The sequence below is a fragment of the Lissotriton vulgaris genome, chromosome 2_1, assembly GCF_964263255.1.
Source record: "Lissotriton vulgaris chromosome 2_1, aLisVul1.2, whole genome shotgun sequence".
In the NCBI taxonomy this organism is placed as follows: Eukaryota; Metazoa; Chordata; class Amphibia; order Caudata; family Salamandridae; genus Lissotriton; species Lissotriton vulgaris.
In genome coordinates, this window is record NC_141687.1 from 2099847677 (window position 1) to 2099864401 (window position 16725).

At 49.2% G+C, this 16725-nt stretch overlaps 1 protein-coding gene across 1 annotated transcript in view; it reads right to left on the reverse strand.

Annotated features, from left to right (window-relative positions):
• The window catches only part of DNAAF4 (dynein axonemal assembly factor 4), a 261399-nt gene that overhangs the window by 148618 nt on the left and 96056 nt on the right, over positions 1 to 16725 (reverse strand). The window contains exon 4 of the mRNA XM_086959015.1: positions 15447 to 15666. Within this exon, the coding sequence (XP_086815141.1) occupies positions 15447 to 15666 (220 nt within the window). The remainder of the gene's footprint in view (positions 1 to 15446; positions 15667 to 16725) is intronic.

The following is a 16725-nucleotide window of genomic DNA, read 5'->3' on the forward strand; positions in this document are numbered from 1 at the left end:
TATGTAGAAAGCAACAGAGGATGCAGACCGTATTAGTGGAGAATAAGGCTGAACTTGTTGAGGAAAAAATCTGCTTCCTGCAAGAATCCTGTGCCCTGAACTCTTTATCAGGGGGGAATGAGGGAGGTTCCCCATCTTAGGGAATGCCGTAATAACATGGACTACAAAGCTGTGGTGGGTCAGCTGCCGAACAGGGCAAGCGGGGTCACCAGGGGCAGGACAGTTTGAGTGAGCAATGGTGTGGTCCACTGTTATACCTGACTCCAGTTTTACCCAGGCCCCCAATAAAATGTCAGCCAGGGCCTCACAAAAAGGGAGCACTGGCTCCACCCCCGATTGGCCAGGATGAAGGACCTCAATAGGAGGGTCTACAGTCTTTTTCGCAGTTGGCAGATTAAGATGCAAGACATCAGCCACTCTCCTCAAAACCTCTGCCAAAGAGCAACTGGCTTCTGACACAAACCCAGGAGGTGACAAAAGGAAGGAGGCAGGGAACAAATCTAGCCCACTCGCATCACCCAGCTCCGCAATCCAGCTGTCCAACCCAGAAGGGGCCACTGGCTGCTTCAAAGAGCTCATCTCCTCACAACCTTCCCCTAATAGGTCTTGTGGATCCTTCACAGAAATGACTGGAGCCACAAACAGCTTCATAAATGACGTTGAACGGCGTCGAGACAATGCCGAACGGCCTCAAGGTGATGCTGTGTCGACGTCCGCCTTGGAAGGAATAGAGACGTCAACCAGTATCTGCATAGATATCCAGAGTCTCGGCAAAGCAATCTGCACAGTGCATATTGACTCCAGATCAGAGTCTATCAGCGCCGCTATGACAGGCACCGTAATGGCGACCGACATCACGCCGGAGCCAACTGCCATTGGTGGCCCCAAAGGACCGTGTACCGGGGCCTCAGAGTCCGAGGCTGGAACTGAAGCCGAAGGTAATCCTTCCAGTGATGACACAGTTATGGCGCAAACGACCTCTTTGGAGCCCGCAGGCGCTCCAGAGGGAGACGAGGGCCCAAAGAACAGATGTACAAGTTACTTACCTTCGGTAACGCTTTTTCTGGTGGATACAGTATCTGTCTGTGGATTCCTTACCTTGTGAATATCCCCTGCGCCAGCAGCATTCGGGAATTTTTTGTAGCTGTCCACGCCGACGAGGAGGATGACGTCGTAGAACCATGGCTCCGCTCGCGACTCCGCTGACGTCACTGGAGCCATAAAGGATCCTCGTCGGCGTGATGACGTCAGTTCCGCCCTTTTTTTCCGTGCCTTCGAGGCACACCGACATAAATATATATAGTATACATAGTACACAGAATTCAGCCAACACACACAGTGTGAAAAATAAATAAAAAAAGAAATGCTGTAAAACACTTCCATTGAAAATAAAATAGACAATATCAACATTGTAGGTATACAACGGTGGACAACGGGAAGGCGGGTGGGTCAGTGAGGAATCCACAGGCAGATACTGTATCCACCAGAAAAAGCGTTACTGAAGGTAAGTAACTTGTTCTTCTGATGGATACATCTGCCAGTGGATTCCTCACCTTGTGAATAGAGTCCCACAGCAGTCCCCACTCCCGGAGGAGGGTATCCACCCTTTTATACCAGAAAATCTTGAAGGACAAAATGGGCAAAGTGACCGTCCCTCCTCACTTCGGAATCTAAGCAATAATGCTTCGCGAAAGTGTGGAGGGAGACCCAAGTTGCCGCTCTACAAATGTCCTCAACAGGAACACCTCTAGATAAGGCAGATGTAGAAGACTTTGCGCTGGTAGAATGAACTCTTAAACCCTCTGGAGGTTCTTTACCGGCCAAAGAATGACAAATCTTGATGCACAAGACAATCCATCTGGAAAGTGTGCGCTTGTGCACCGCTCTGCCTTTCCTGCAGCCAGCAAAGCCCATGAAGAGCTGGTCATCCACACGATAGTCTTTAGTTCTATCAAGGTAAAAACTCACGCCCTCTTTGGGTCCAAGCGGTGAAGCCGTTCCTCCTCCTTGGAAGGGTAAGTGGGAGGATAGAAGGAAGGAAGGGTAATGGACTGCCCCTGATGGAAGGGAGTTACCAACTTAGGCAGAAAAGCAGCCCTGGTCATGAGAACCATTTTATCAGCATGAATAGTCAAGAATAGGGGTTTTGAACTCAGAGCTTGAAGCTCACTTACCCTCCTTGCCGAGGTAATGGCAACAAGAAACACAGTTTTAAACGACAATAACCTCAAGGGACACTTGTGTAAGGGCTCAAAGGGAGAACCCATCAAATAGGTTAAGACAAGATTTAAGTCCCATTGAGGCACAATAAAAGGAGTGGGCGGATATTTGTTGGTAAGGCCTTTAATGAATCGTAACACAATGGGTGATTTAAACAAGGACGGCTGATCCGGCAAGCAAAGGAACACAGACAAAGCCGATAAATAGCCTTTCACAGCAGCCACAGCAAAACCCTGCTGGGCCAGAGACAGAGCAAACTGAAGAATGTCAGATAAGCGGGCCCTTAAAGGGTCAATAGGCTTCTACCCACACCAATGTACAAATTTGGACCACCTATTTGAATAAATAGACTTGGTGGAGAGACATCTGGCGGACAAAATAACGTGCACCGCGTCAGAAGGAAGAGAAAAAGAATTCAGGTTGCCCCGTTCAATCTCCAGGCATGAAGGTGTAAGGTCTGGAGGTGGGGGTGTGGAACCTGCCCCTGCGACTGCGAGAGGAGGTCTGCCCTGAGAGGGAGACAGAGTGGAGGGCCCGAGTAGAGGTGGAGAAGATCTGTATACCACACCCTTCTTGACCAATCCGGGCGATCAATATGACTTGGGCTCGGTCTTGACGAATCTTCCTCAGAACTCGAGGAATCAAGGGTATGGGAGAAAACGCGTAAAGGAGTTGTGAGACCCAACTCAACTGAAACGTGTCGCCAAAAGCTCCCTGCATCGGATACGGGAGACTGCAGAATGACGGGCAGTGAGCGTTCTCATGAGTGGCAAACAGGTCCACCCGAGGAGTTCCCCACTTCCGGAAGATGTGACAAACCACCTCCAGATGAAGCCTCCACTCGTGGTCGGCTGAGAACTGCCGACTGAGACTGTCTGCACGCACCTTTAGAACCCCGGCCAGATGACTTGCCATCAGACAAATCTGATGGTCCTGAACCCAGGACCAGAGACACAGAGCCTCTCTGCAAAGACAATGCGACCCTACTCCTCCCTGTTTGTTGACATACTACATCGCGGTAGTGTTGTCCGTTAGGACTTGAACCGACTGACCGCGAAGGGAAGAGAGAAAGGCCTTGAGCGCCAAACGTATCGCCCGTAACTCTAGAAGGTTGATGTGAAGCAACCTTTCCTCTGGAGACCAAAGACCCTAGATCTCCAGGTCCGCCAGATGAGCACCCCACCCTAGAGTGGATGCATGAGCTATCACTGTGGCCACCGAAGAAGGTAGATGGAAGGGCTTCCCTTGAGACAGATTGCCTTCCACGCTCCACCAAGATAGATTTGCCGCAGCTTCTCTGGAGATCCTCACAGACTCCCTCAGATCTCCGTTGTGCTGATACCACTGCCTGCGGAGGCACCACTGGAGCGCCCTCATGTGCCAGCGTGCATTATTGACCAACAGAATGCAGGAAGCAAACAGACCTAGCAGGCAAAGGATCTTCAGCACTGGAAACACTGCTCCGTTGTAAAACAAAGGAATCCCTGAATGTCGAGAATCCTTTGAGGAGGAGGGAATGCCCGACAGACAGTATTGTCCAGTACCGCCCCTATAAACAGGTTGCGCTGAGAGGGCACTAGGCGAGACTTGGGCACGTTTATCGAAAAACCCAACAGCCACGTTGTCACTTGCAGATGATGACACACCTTCTCCGGAGACCCTGCTTTGATCAGCCAGTCATCTAGATAGGGGAAAACCGTAATTCCCGACCTTCTGAGATGGGCTGCCACCACTGCCATCACCTTGGTGAAGACTCAAGGTGCAGTAGTAAGACCAAAAGGAAGGACCGAAAACTGATAATGTCGCGACCCTACTGTGAAACAGAGAAACTTCCTGTGCGATATAAAAATATGCGTCCTGCAAGTCGATCGACACCATCCAATCCTTCTGTTGCAGCTCTTGAAGAACCTGCGCAATGGTGAGCATCATGAACTTTTCCTGCTTCAGAAAAAGGTTCAAGATCCTGAGACCCAGGATTGGACGTAACCTGCCCTCCTTTTTGGGTATCAGGAAATACCGGCAGTAGCAACCCTGCTCCGGAACCACCTCTATCGCACCTTTTTTCAGTAATGTCAGAACTTCCTCCTGCAGGAGAAGAAGGTGGTCCTCTGAGCAAATCCCTTGGCAAGGAGGGTAATTTGAAGGCGATTCCCGAAAGGAAAGAGCTTACCCATTCTCCACAAGATTGAGAACCCAAAGGTCGGTAGTGACCGATTCCCAATCTTGCAGAAAATGAGTAAGCCGACCCCCTACAGGACCGACATGATCCTGAATGGCGGATCTAGGGCTGCTTTGCTGTGGTAATAGGAAGGGAGGTAGAGGAAGAGGAGGAGGAGGGCTGACAACCTTGTGGGCGACCTCTATTCTTGACCCTGTAGGATCTATACAAAGTATTCTGCTGCTGAGGTTGTTTGTAGGAGCGAAAGGACGACCTCCTAAATTCTCTATACCTCCTAAACGTTGAACCCCTAGACTGAGTCTGAAGGCCTAGAGATTTGGCTGTTGCCTTACTATCTTTAAATCTTTCCAGGGCAGCATCAGCTTTCTTGCCAAAGAGACCAGATCCATCGAAAGGTAGGTCCAAAAGTGTTGCCTGTACATCTGGGGAGAACTCTGAAGATTTAAGCTAGGCACTTCTTCCTGTAGCCACAGAAGATCCCATGATCCTGGCGCCAGAGTCCGACGTGTCCAAACCACTCTGAATCACCTGATGAGAAACCGCTTGAGTGTCCTGTAACACCTCATTGAAATGTTTCCGTTCATCTTCTGACAATTTTGGGACAAGCTGTTTCGCGGAGTCCATAAGGGCATGGATATAGCGACCCATAAGACAAGTGGCATTAGTTGACTTAAGGGCCATGCTAGCCTAAGAAAACACCTTCTTAGCGGACTGGTCGAGATTTTTAGTCTCTCTGTCCGCCGGAACCTGTGGAAAGGCACCAGAAAACTTGTTTGAACAGGCTGCCTGGACTACTAGACTCTCAGGAGAAGGGTGTGATGATAAAAATTCAGGATCCCCTGCAGCCACCCTATATCTCCTGGCAATTGTTTTGGTTTGCGTCAGACCTCCAATATAGGATTGGTAATTGCCTCATTAAATGGTAGCAGAGGTTCTACAACAGAAGTAGGAGAGTGGAGAACTTCCGTCAGTATATTAGATTTAAATTCAACAGAAGGAAGCTGAAGGTCCAAAAGTTCTGCTGCCTTTTTAATTACTGTATGGTAGGGGGCAACATCCTTTGATGGAACATCCGAAACAGGAGAAAGCTCCCACTCTAGAGACATATCAAGGCCACTTGCCTCTTTTAATTCCATAAAACAGTCATCAGAGTCCTCAACCTCACCTTCCTCCATTTCCTCCAGACAAAATCTGTGCTCCACCAAAACTCTCTGAGCTTCTCTCCTAGATCTTATTCTAGGTGCCGACGCCGGTAGAGCCTAGACCGACTCTGAAGGACCTGGAGCCGGCGTCGCACACGGATCCCTCGGCACAGCCTGTACCGATCGAGGTCGAGCTGACGTCGCTGGAGAGGATGGAAACCGCGTCGACGTCCTCGGAGCCAGGAAATGCCAAGACGACACCGCTGGAAGGAATGGCATGAATGGAGCCTGGGAATAGGCCTGAGGAACTCCCAAATTAAATGCTAATGGACCCACAGGACCCAAAGGTGCTCCAGAGGGGTACATAGCCCTATGGAATACTCCATACATCGCATTTAGATAATGCGAAGGATCTTGTCCCGGGCTAGGAAAAGGAGGATAGGCCCCAGGGACAGACTCCGATACAGGCGTTACCGTGTTCGGGCTAGCAGGCGCCGACAGCGGATCCGATGGAATCGCCTGCTCATCTGGCACAGGAACATCTTCTACCGGAGCATGTTCCGAAGTCGGTGATGGAGCCGGCATCGGAGATCGAACAGGGGAAACTGCAGGTGAAGCTGATTTCGAGGGAGAAGTTGGATTCGAGGGAGAAGGAGACACAAAGTCCTTACTGCGTTGATGGACTGTAGAAGCTAACTTCGGTGCCGCCTCTCTATCTGAATGACGCTTTGAAAAGTCCCTCTTCTTCTTTTTATGCTTCTTGGCTCTTGAAGCATGACCCGACGTCGATTTCGAGCCGGACCTCGACCTGGAGCGAGACCTCGACGTTCTTCTGCCTCTTTTTTCTTTCATTTTTGCCATGAAGAGCCTTGCTTTTTTTTCTTTTAAGGCCTTCAGATTAATTTTCCTGCAACATGCACATCCCTCAACGTTGTGATCTGATGATAGACACCAAATGCAGTCTTCATGTGGATCAGTAATGGACATATGTCCTCCGCACTCCTTGCAAGGTTTGAACCCAGACTTCCTCGACGACATTCCTTGAAAGGAAAAAAGAAGAAGCACAGGGATACAGCCAAAAACACAAAGTATCGAGTGAAACTACGGAGAGTCCTAGAAAAACCGTTAGCGTCGACGGTGCGGAAAAAGCGGAGTCGCGAGCGGAGCCATGGTTCTACGAGCTCGTCTTCATCGGCGTGGAGAGCTACAAAAAATTTCCGAATGCTGCTGGGTCAGGGGATATTCACAAGGTGAGGAATCCACTGGCAGATGTATCCATCAGAAGGAGAGCTTCACAGTACTCTTGCATCTGCTTTCAGGTTGCTCCGGCTCCTGGGAAAACTGGGAGGCTCTGGAGTGATGCCGGAGCAGCAGTCTCAACACAAGGCCGACACCTTCGCGATCCATATTGAGAGTCGAAGACGCCATGGAGGGTCAGGTCTTCGACCTCTTGTGACGCCACTTACCGTGTGATACCAATGGAGACTGGGAACATTCCCGTTGGCCACAGGGTAAAGAACGGCACTCTCAGGAATGACCTCTGGCCTGGGAGGAAGGCTGATGACATGAGCTGGAAGTCTGTGACAACCGTGCTGTCAGAAGCTTCATGCACCGCTCCAGCAGCGCCTTTGGCTTCAACCGCTGACAGGCTTCACACTACTCGCGTCGTGGTGCTCACTCAGGCACCACATACAGATAGAGTGTGAGTCTGTACCCAACATCTTGCAAGCACAGGACCCACAAGACTTCAACCCATAGGGCAAAGACCACACTGTTTCAGGCGAAAAATGATCACCGGCCAGAGATATGCTTCTCCAGAGAGCGGAAAAGAGGAAACTGTCATTCGCACACCGGAGGGGACTTATATGGCTTTTGACGTGAGGAAAAGTCATTGCGGACCCGTACAGCGCCATCCCCGGCACACAGAGGTATTGCTGTAAAATGTTTGGATTCAGACTTGCGCCGGGGGAGAATTCAAAGTTAAGGAATCTGCAGCTAGAGGTCTGTATCAGATTAGTAGGCTTCGGCTTAAAAAATGGCTATGACCATGTCCATCACCCAGTACTGTACCAATCCAGAGCTATTAAACCACACATCACCATCTAAAACAGGCACGGAATATATGAAGAGATCTGCCACAAGCCACTGGCCCAATGGAGGACATTAATGTAGAATACAACTGCAGGTCCCAACAATCTACATACTACGGCTGATTTCTAACATAATAGCAATCAGATATGGGATGATATTAACTAAGTGCATCCCTGCAGCTCTCTCTACCATTACTCCCACCACCCTATGAAAGTTCAGGACCATAAACTTTATGTTTCAATCTTTTTATTGATTCAACAGCCAGTGCAGCAATGTAACACGCAAAAGACGTCAATAAATGGGCCCTCAGAGCTCAGAAGAGAACATTTAGCATAAGGCACTAACTGAAGAACTAAGAGCAAAAGAAATAACAGGGAAAATAACAATACCCCCCCCAAGTCCACCGCGTGTTTGGAATCGTGTCTAGATGTAAAGGGGTTCACCATTGTGGCGAATCTCGCTGGGTAGTAGTATCCAATGAGGTGAGACGTAAGAGGTGTAGGTACCTGGAGCTCGTAAGTTCCCTAAACTCCTGGAAAGCTCTCCGAAAGTCTAGCCCTTCCCCGACAGCCTAGTGATATTTCTCCATCCCCAGTATGTTCCATAGTCGCTGAATCCAACCCGTGTGGGTGGGAATTCGAGGTGTCCTCCAGTGAAGTAAAATGTTTTGAGTGGCCGTGCCTAGCGCTATCGCTATATGGCGCCCTCTTCTAGACTTGAGGGGATATGTAATGGGGTTTGGGCCTCCCAAGAGGATGAAGGCAGGAAATCTGGGGAGTTCAGTGACCAGGTGTTTGTCAATTTCATCCAGGATTTGCGACCAGTACTGTAGTAGATGCTCGCATTCCCATAGGAGGTGAACCAACGTCCCAGTTTTCCCACACCCTCTCCAGCAAGCCGCGCTATGTGTGGGGTCAGCCTGGTGCATACGCTCCGGGTGTAATACCAGTAAGTGGCTAATTTGGTTAGTGTTTCCATGAGACCCATGTTGCTTGCTGAGTGCCGCAACCTGTAGTATACCCATTCCCATTCTTTGCTTCTGAGTTCGCGGCCTAAGTCTCTCTTCCAGCGCATGGGGCTTGCATTATATGTGTGCGTGTAGCGAATGAGCAGCATTTTGTAAAGGTCCGAGATCAGTTTCTTATCTGAGGACCGCATGAGGAGCGATCGCTCGTAAAGGGTAAGACGCCTCTGCGCCTGCGGCTTATTGTCAGGGTGTAGTGACAAGTGTCGGAGCTGCAAGTAGTGCATCCTTTCAGTTTCCGGAAGTCCATAGTCGGATCTAAACTGAGAGAATGGGATCATACCCTCCACGTCAAATAAGTGTCCCAGAGCGTGGCACTCCGTAGTTCTCCAATGTGAGAAAGAAAACACCACTATGCCCGGGCTTAAGTCAGCTCTTGTCTCCAATTAGTCTGGTCCCACGTCGTCAGGATGGCACGTGTAATGTGCAAGGCAAAGAGGTTGGGAGGTCTGTGTTGCTTCTTAAGGAAGGGGAACGTCCTAAGGGGTTTGCCCGCCACTGCTCGGTCCTGGAATAACCAGTGTTTCTCCGATTCAGTTCGGTTCCATTCAACCAGGTGCCGTAACTGCAGGGCTTTATAGTAGAGCGTGATATCGGGGATCCCAAAAACCACCTTCGCTAGGAGGAAGGGTGCTAACAGTGCTCTTCAAACATGGCTTACAGCCCTGCCAGATAAAGAGGGAGAGCTCCGACTGCACTCGATTCAGCCAACCTGTAGGAGGTTGTAGGGGGGAGCGTCTGGAAGAGGTATAGGATTTGGGGTAAGATAGTCATTTTAATAGCCGCTATCCTTCCCAACCAGGAAATGGGATAGTGTTTCCATCGCGGCAGATCAGAGCGGATTTGAGTGTGTAGGTTAGTATACTTGACTGACGCCATGGTCTGCAGAGTGGAAGCTAGGTGAATTCCTAATTATGGGACCGTGTCTCCGGACCACTGTAAGGGATGCTGACTTTGAACATGTGCTTGCACGTGTGACAATAGCGAAAGGTTGAGGGCGGTGGATTTCGCAATATTGACGTTGAACCCGGAGTCCTTCGCAAAGGAGTCCAGCTCCGTCATGAAGGCCCCCAGGGCTGTCTCCGGATCTGCGAGGGTGACGAGGATGTCATCCGTGTAAAGGCTAATGGTGTATATGTCACCCCTGAAGCAGATGCCTGTGATTAATGGGTGCTCCCGAACTCGCTAAGCTAGCGGCTCCATATACAGGGTAAAGAACAGGGGTGACAGAGGACACCCCTGTCTTGTGTCTTAACTAATGGGGAACGGAGCTGAGGTGTGGCAATTGACTCTCACGGATGCCTTTGGAGAATGGTAGCAGTTGAGAATTTGCGCCCTTATTCTCTCCCCCAAGCCGATGCAGATCCTTGCCTGTTCTAAGTATGGCCAGTGTACCCAATCAATGGCCTTTCCAGCGTCGATGGTAAGGAGCATGTAGTCCTTGGGGATACGTGATGCCTTCTCTATGAGATGTAGGACCCACTTTGTGTTGTTGCTAGTCTGTCGTTGAGGAATAAACGCCCCCTGGTCGGGGTCTATCAGACCTGGCATGTAAAGAGCTAATCGAGCCACTAGAATTCCAGTATAGAGTTTCAAATCAATGTGCAAGAGGGAGATGGGCCTGTAGGCCCCCCAGTTAGTTTTATCCTTTCCTGGCTTGGGGATGACCACAATTGCGGCCTCAAGCATGGATTTGGCGAGTGCCAATAGTCAATAAGGGTGCTAAGGTGGGGCAAAATTGTTTATAAAAGGCTGCAGTGTAGCCGTCTTGGCCTAGGGATTTAGCCAGTTTAAGTTGTGAGATGGCCGCTATGACTTCTTCCACTCATATGTCCCTGTCTAGATGGGCCGCCCGGTCCTGGGTCAGTGTAGGACGCGCTTGTATCAGATAAGTGTCTATGTCCTCTGAATCCAATTGCTTCCCAGTATGAAGATGGGCGTAAAAATTGCTTAAAACGCCTCAGCATTGTCTGTATCTTCCGTGACCAGCCTCCCCGTTTAATCCTGGATCTCTTGGATTCCCTGTAGCGATCTAGTCTCTCGTAGTTTATGTGCTAGCAGGCGCCCACATTTGTCCCCTCCAACGTAAAACGAATGGCGCAGACGCAGCGCAGCGTATTCCGCCCTATCGCGAGAAAAATTGTGTGGGGAACATGCGGGATCTAAGTCGGTGACAACCCTTCGAGAGCAGGTGTGTCTCCTGTAGGAGGCAGATCTCCGCTCCAGTGCTCTCTAAGTACGAGAGGATCGTCCCACGTTTGACGGGGTTATTGAGCCCTCTCACGTTAAGCGTGAGAATTTTGAGATTAGTAAGAGACATCTAAAAGCCTAGGTGTGATATACGCTGGTGGGTCCAAAATGGAATCCAAGTGCGCTGGCCATTGTGCAGGAGTAGAGTGCGCCCGGTATACTAGCTGTGGGGCGCAGAGAGCAGAGGACTGGACCCAACAAACAAAGAGAAGAAAAACAAGAAAAAAAAAACATGAAGAACTGGTGTAACAGGCACCTAAAAGGGTGGAAGTTCAAAGTTGAGTCTGTCATCCAGAGACAATTGGCAGAGGATCTTTGTGGGGGTCATAGTGTGGTCACCGTCAGCTCCCTAACCACCCCGCTGACAGCCCCCCTGTAGAAGGAAGGAAGGAAGGACGTGCAACCCATGCTGTGCTCACGAGGTCTGTGTCTTTGCCAGTGCGACTGGTAGGACGTCCAGCACTGCTTGCTGCCCCTTTGTGATCTCCACTGGATCAGGTACTTTGGTGCAGCGTCTGAACCCCCCTTCTGCTGCCACGCAGTCGTGTATCTCCAGCCCCTGGGGTGGGCCCACAGTCTCCATTGTCTTCCTATGGGATGTCCACTCCCAGCAGCTGGCTAGCTTCAGAGAGAGAAAGTGAGGCTGATAGAGCTTGTTGTCTAGTCGGAAGATAAGTCGGAGCGGGGGTCCCCTGGAGTACGAAATGTTGTGCTGGTGCAGATGTGTGGTAATAAAGTAATAAAGGTCTTGCGCTTCTGCAGGGTGAATGCGGCAAGCTCCTGATACAGAACTGGAGTCTGATCACGGAGGGTTATTGGGTGCATAGATATGGCTTTGCGAAGGATTTCCTCCTTTGTACGGAAGTCTTGGGCACAAACCAATATGTCCGAAGGCGGGGCTTTATCCGGGCAGTGGGACGCATTTTGTGTGCTCCATCTATTTTGAGGTCCATATCCAGTGGATAACCCAAGATGTGATTAAAAAGTCCTCTCAAATAGGTGAAGATGTTGCCAGCCTCCTTCTTCGATCGCACCCCTCTGATTCTGATGTTGTGTCGACGGGAACGGTTCTCCAAGTTTGAGGTATGTTTGCAGATCACCTGCTGATCATGGAATGTGAATGACCTCCTGTTGTAGGGCAGCCAGTTTGGTATCCCGGTTATCGCCCTTGTCATCCAGGGCTGCAACCTGCTCCCCAATGTCGTCCATGTCTCTACAAATGTCCTTGATTTCCGAGGTGAGGTCACGTTTGACAGTTTGCAGGTCCTCCCACAATGTTGTGAATAGGGATTCAAGGCAGGCCCGCGTCACCGGCTCCTCTTTAGGGCCGTCCATCGTGGTAGATTCGCCCAATGGTGGGATTTCGTACCAACTCCACCCTGAGGGCGTGCAACCAGATCCTTGATGGTTTTATCCTTCTTCCCTCAAGTAGAGGACATAGTCGGTTCCAGTAGAGCACGACAAACACAATCTTGTCAAGGCTGAGCGAGATCCAGAGGCTTGGCCCCCGGGGTGGGCAGTAGGTGCAGGGAATTCTGTGTGCAGTTTACTAGGAGTCCAACCTACCGCAACCAGTCCACTCTAACTGCACGTCAGCCCCGCGGTTGGCCATAACCCTAGGAAGCCCCAAGTCCTGGTCGGGGTCGTGGCGGTCTCTGGTGCTCCAGAACAGGGAATACGGGGCGCCTCCCTCGACTGGCCGGGCCAACCACCAGTATCTCCTTGCTTGTGCCAGCTGACATCTGATATTGCCTGTGTTCCTCACCCAGGGGATGTCGAGAAGAGCCTCCGCTCGAGTCCTCCTTATGGTTACCACCGGTGCCACAGGTACTACCCCAGTTCAGGAGCTATGGAACCTCTCTCTGGGTGTGGCAGAGGGGGCAGACTGTGATGACAGGTTGCCGCTGTGCAACTCCTGTTGCGTCAGTATATCCAGGCCTGCAGGCTGGATGCTCAATGGCCAGGCCGGGGCCCCGGGAAGAGGCCGCCGGCGGAAGCATGCAGGATTATCAGGCCAGGTCCAGGGCCGAGCGGTGCACCCACAAGCCGCACACAGGCCTAGCCGGGCCGTTTCTGTAGGGCGCCGGGCCCCACCCTCGGCAGCCACCTCTAAAGGTGGCTGCGCTCGTGCTCACCCGGCTGCAGTTGCTGACCCAGACGAGGGCAAGCCGCTTCACCAATGGTGTCAGGCGGTGTTAGGACGTGTGCTGGTGCCAGGGGTGCTCTCCAGGGGATCCGGCTCGGGCAGTGCAGCGCCGACTGTGTGCTGGCTCATAGCACCGCGCGCCCATATACTAAGGGGCACCCAGTCCGCCTCTCAGACTCTATGCCAGTGCATGCTGGCCTGTGGCCTCCTTTCTCCAGAGCGTGGGCTTCTCTACCGCTGGGTAAGGAGACACTCCAGGCATGTGGAACTTCACCCCAGGAAGGCCCGCAGCTAAGCCAGGACTGGCTGCACGCTCCCCATCTTTGCTGTCTCCAACAGCGTCGGGCCCCGGATGCCGCCCCCTCACCTGCTGAAGGTGTCCCTGAGCGGGGGCGCCGCAGTCGTGAGGGCCGCTCCCCTTGACATTGCCTACAGCGCAGGCTCAGCTCCGTGCTGCCAGCTAAGATGGCGGGTGGACCCCCTGTCCTGCGTCTGCAGTTGGCCCCCGCTGCTGTAGGACCGCGCCTCCAAGCCTGGGTCCACACCTCCCAGGGAGGCCTCCATCGGTAGATTGTCGGAGTGTCCGCTCAGCTCGCTGTGGCCTGTTCCTCGCACCCGCGGGTGCTGCGGACTCGCTTCGTTGGCTCCGTCTGCCATGTGGGCCGTCACCCAAGGGTCAGCCGCTCAGCCCAACGGCCTGGCATCCGCTCCAAAATCTCGGCACCGGCGGGCGCCGGCTCCACACCTCCCGGTCCTGGAGACTGCGCTACAGCAGGCCGCCTCCTCCTGATGTTCCCAAGGCTGATGTCGGCCAAAGGCCGGTGCTTTGCTCTTCGGTCGTCGCAGTTTGAGGGGTCGATTGCTAGATATGTTATATCCTTGTTCTGAATAGGGCACTTCAGAACAGGGATATAACATATGCCATGTCTAAACATATTTTAACCCATAGTGGAAAAACATGGCAAGATATTACCAAATTTGGTCTAGCAATGGTTACTGTACATGAAAGAGAGGGAAATCAAACCCTCAAACTGCGACAATTAGAATCGAAATTAATCATTAGATTCAAAACTAAGTTCCAACAGTGCTGAAAGGGGGTGAAGAGATCTGTGAAAAAACTTCAAAATGATGGCAAAAAAGATAGACTGAACTCCGCGAATGAGAAATGTTGGTACATTGTGGAAACAAGGGGATAGTTATTGTGAAAACAAAGTGGGGTGTAAAGTAGGGCACTCAGCCCTAAGATGATGGATTTGAGGTACATTATGAAATAGGCACTTAGCCTTTGAAAATACTGTTGGGGCATCAATACTAATTAATACAAATGAATAAAAATGTGAAAACGGTCACTAAGACCCAATTGCGCCCATGAAAGTACTAATATCCATAAGACATAAATAGTTACCCTAAATACATCTGGGAAAAATGCCAAAAGTATCCTTCATCAACGATTTCCAACATATTCGTGATTGACAATTGTGATAAGTACACAAAGTTTTTATAGCACAATTTGGGTGAAAAAATCATCTTGAACTACCAATCCGAGAATACATCATAATGTGTTAACTGAGTGTTTGATATAAAAAAGTGAAACTGTAGAAGGACTATTGTTTGTTTGTACCGTGATCAAGCCCAGCCGGGTGAAACGCGTAGGTGTGGCAGGAGTAATGGCTTGCTAATGGAAAAGAAATAAACCGTTTAAATTTCATAATCTGGGAGAGTATATATATATATATATATATATATATATATATATATATATATATATATATATATATATATATATATCCACATATATACATATATATAAAACTTTCCTGAGGACATCAAGGTATTGTAAAATAACAGTAGAAACAAACTTTAGACATGCCTCCAAGGACACATTAATTGATTTTTTTCTGTGCCTTGAGTTATCCTTTAGGATGCAGTTGACACCCCTATGTGGATGGCCAACGAACAAATGTCTACAAAGACTGCCTAATATATTACAAGTTTAATACTGGAATCTTTTCTAATCTTTTATATAGTTTGAATAAACAGAAGGATTTAAGAAAAAATGTAATGATCAACATACAACTGCAACTGAAGAAACTCTTTCTGAATGCGAACACTGATGTAATGTGGTTTAATAATGTGAAGTGAGTATATTTTGGGTAACAATATTGCACGAACAGTGACAGCTAGGACTATCTAATTAAGAGATAGAATAGCCAACCCCAGATGAGACCATACTGGTGATAGAAGGTCCTAGTAGGTATAGTCATGTATGAAGGTGATGGTCTAATTGCACCATCCATTAAATAGGCTGTATACGCGTATCGCCTTTTTTGTACTACATTTGTTTGAAATGTCACAACGGCTAAATAAAAAAATAAAGTGAAAAAATGATAATACCTCCAATTATTGCAGTTCTGGATTTTGTAGTGTTAGCTTTATTTTTTGCTTGTGTTCTCCTTCTGTCCTCTTCTATCTGTTTCCTTTCTTTAAGAAGTTCCTGTTTCCTTTCTTCCTCTTCTATCCTTTTCTGCTCCTTCCACTTCTCTAGCTCTTCAGAGGCTTTTTTACACTCTGCTTCTTTTATGTCCTCTATTCTCTTCCTCTCAGATTCTTCAATCTGTAATATTTATAAGCATGACAAAGATTATTCACTTACATTTGAAAAGCAATCACATAAGAAAAACAATTCATACTGCAGTACGTAATATAATGCTCTGCAAAGATTTATACATGGCTTTCCTTGAAAATTAGATCTACTGAGGCCATAATTGATTTTAACATATTACCCAAACTCAAGTGGCCATAATGGGCTTCTTCTTCACATTTCAAATCAGTAAAATAAACCTTTTAGTCCAATGTCAATTAAGAAATGTGCTATGCCACTCACAGTATCGCATTTATCAATCTACAAGATTCAGCAATAAAAAGAACATAAAACAACCAATACCAATAGGCATTCCATTCATAAGCAACTCAATGGATTAGTATTATTGAACATACTGCGCCTCAGAACCATCACCTTGGCAATTTTTAGAAATAGGTTCACAACAGAAGTAGTCTGGCACATTCCAACCATCTTCAGTAATGGTCTACTACGGATACAACTACACCATGGACAAGTCCAACCTACAGCCAAATAATATAGCTTGAGGCCCGGAGGATAGGTGTACGGTGGGGGCTGTGGAAAACTGCGTACAGACGTTACAGCAGCACAGCTCACCCAAACTGCGCTTCAGTGCGCCTGGTCGTTTTGTGACAATTAATAGAAATTATGGGCTACCTCCCAGGTCAGGCTTCCGCAACCCTTCATTAACTACAGTCAACTACCTCAGACTAACAAGAACTTAGATGCCTTTAGGGAGGGGCTTAGCAAGAAAATCATCATATTTATCCAACAGGCTACCATCACTTGTCTATGTTAGCAAGAGATGTTACAGCACGTTTCTGTGCTACTATAAAATGATTGCTGGGACAAGCTTGTAGTCTTAGTTCAAGGCAAGTAAAATGTTGAAGTTCTTGACAGGGTTATATGCAGACCCTTGGAAGGCCTTGCGTGAGTGCCAGGAAAATAGAGGCAGCATTAGATGCTGCATACAATCAACCTCACACAGTCTTAAGTGAAGACAAGAACACTTTGTTGTGGTGAATGTTATTTCGCTGTTGTTGCACCTCCATT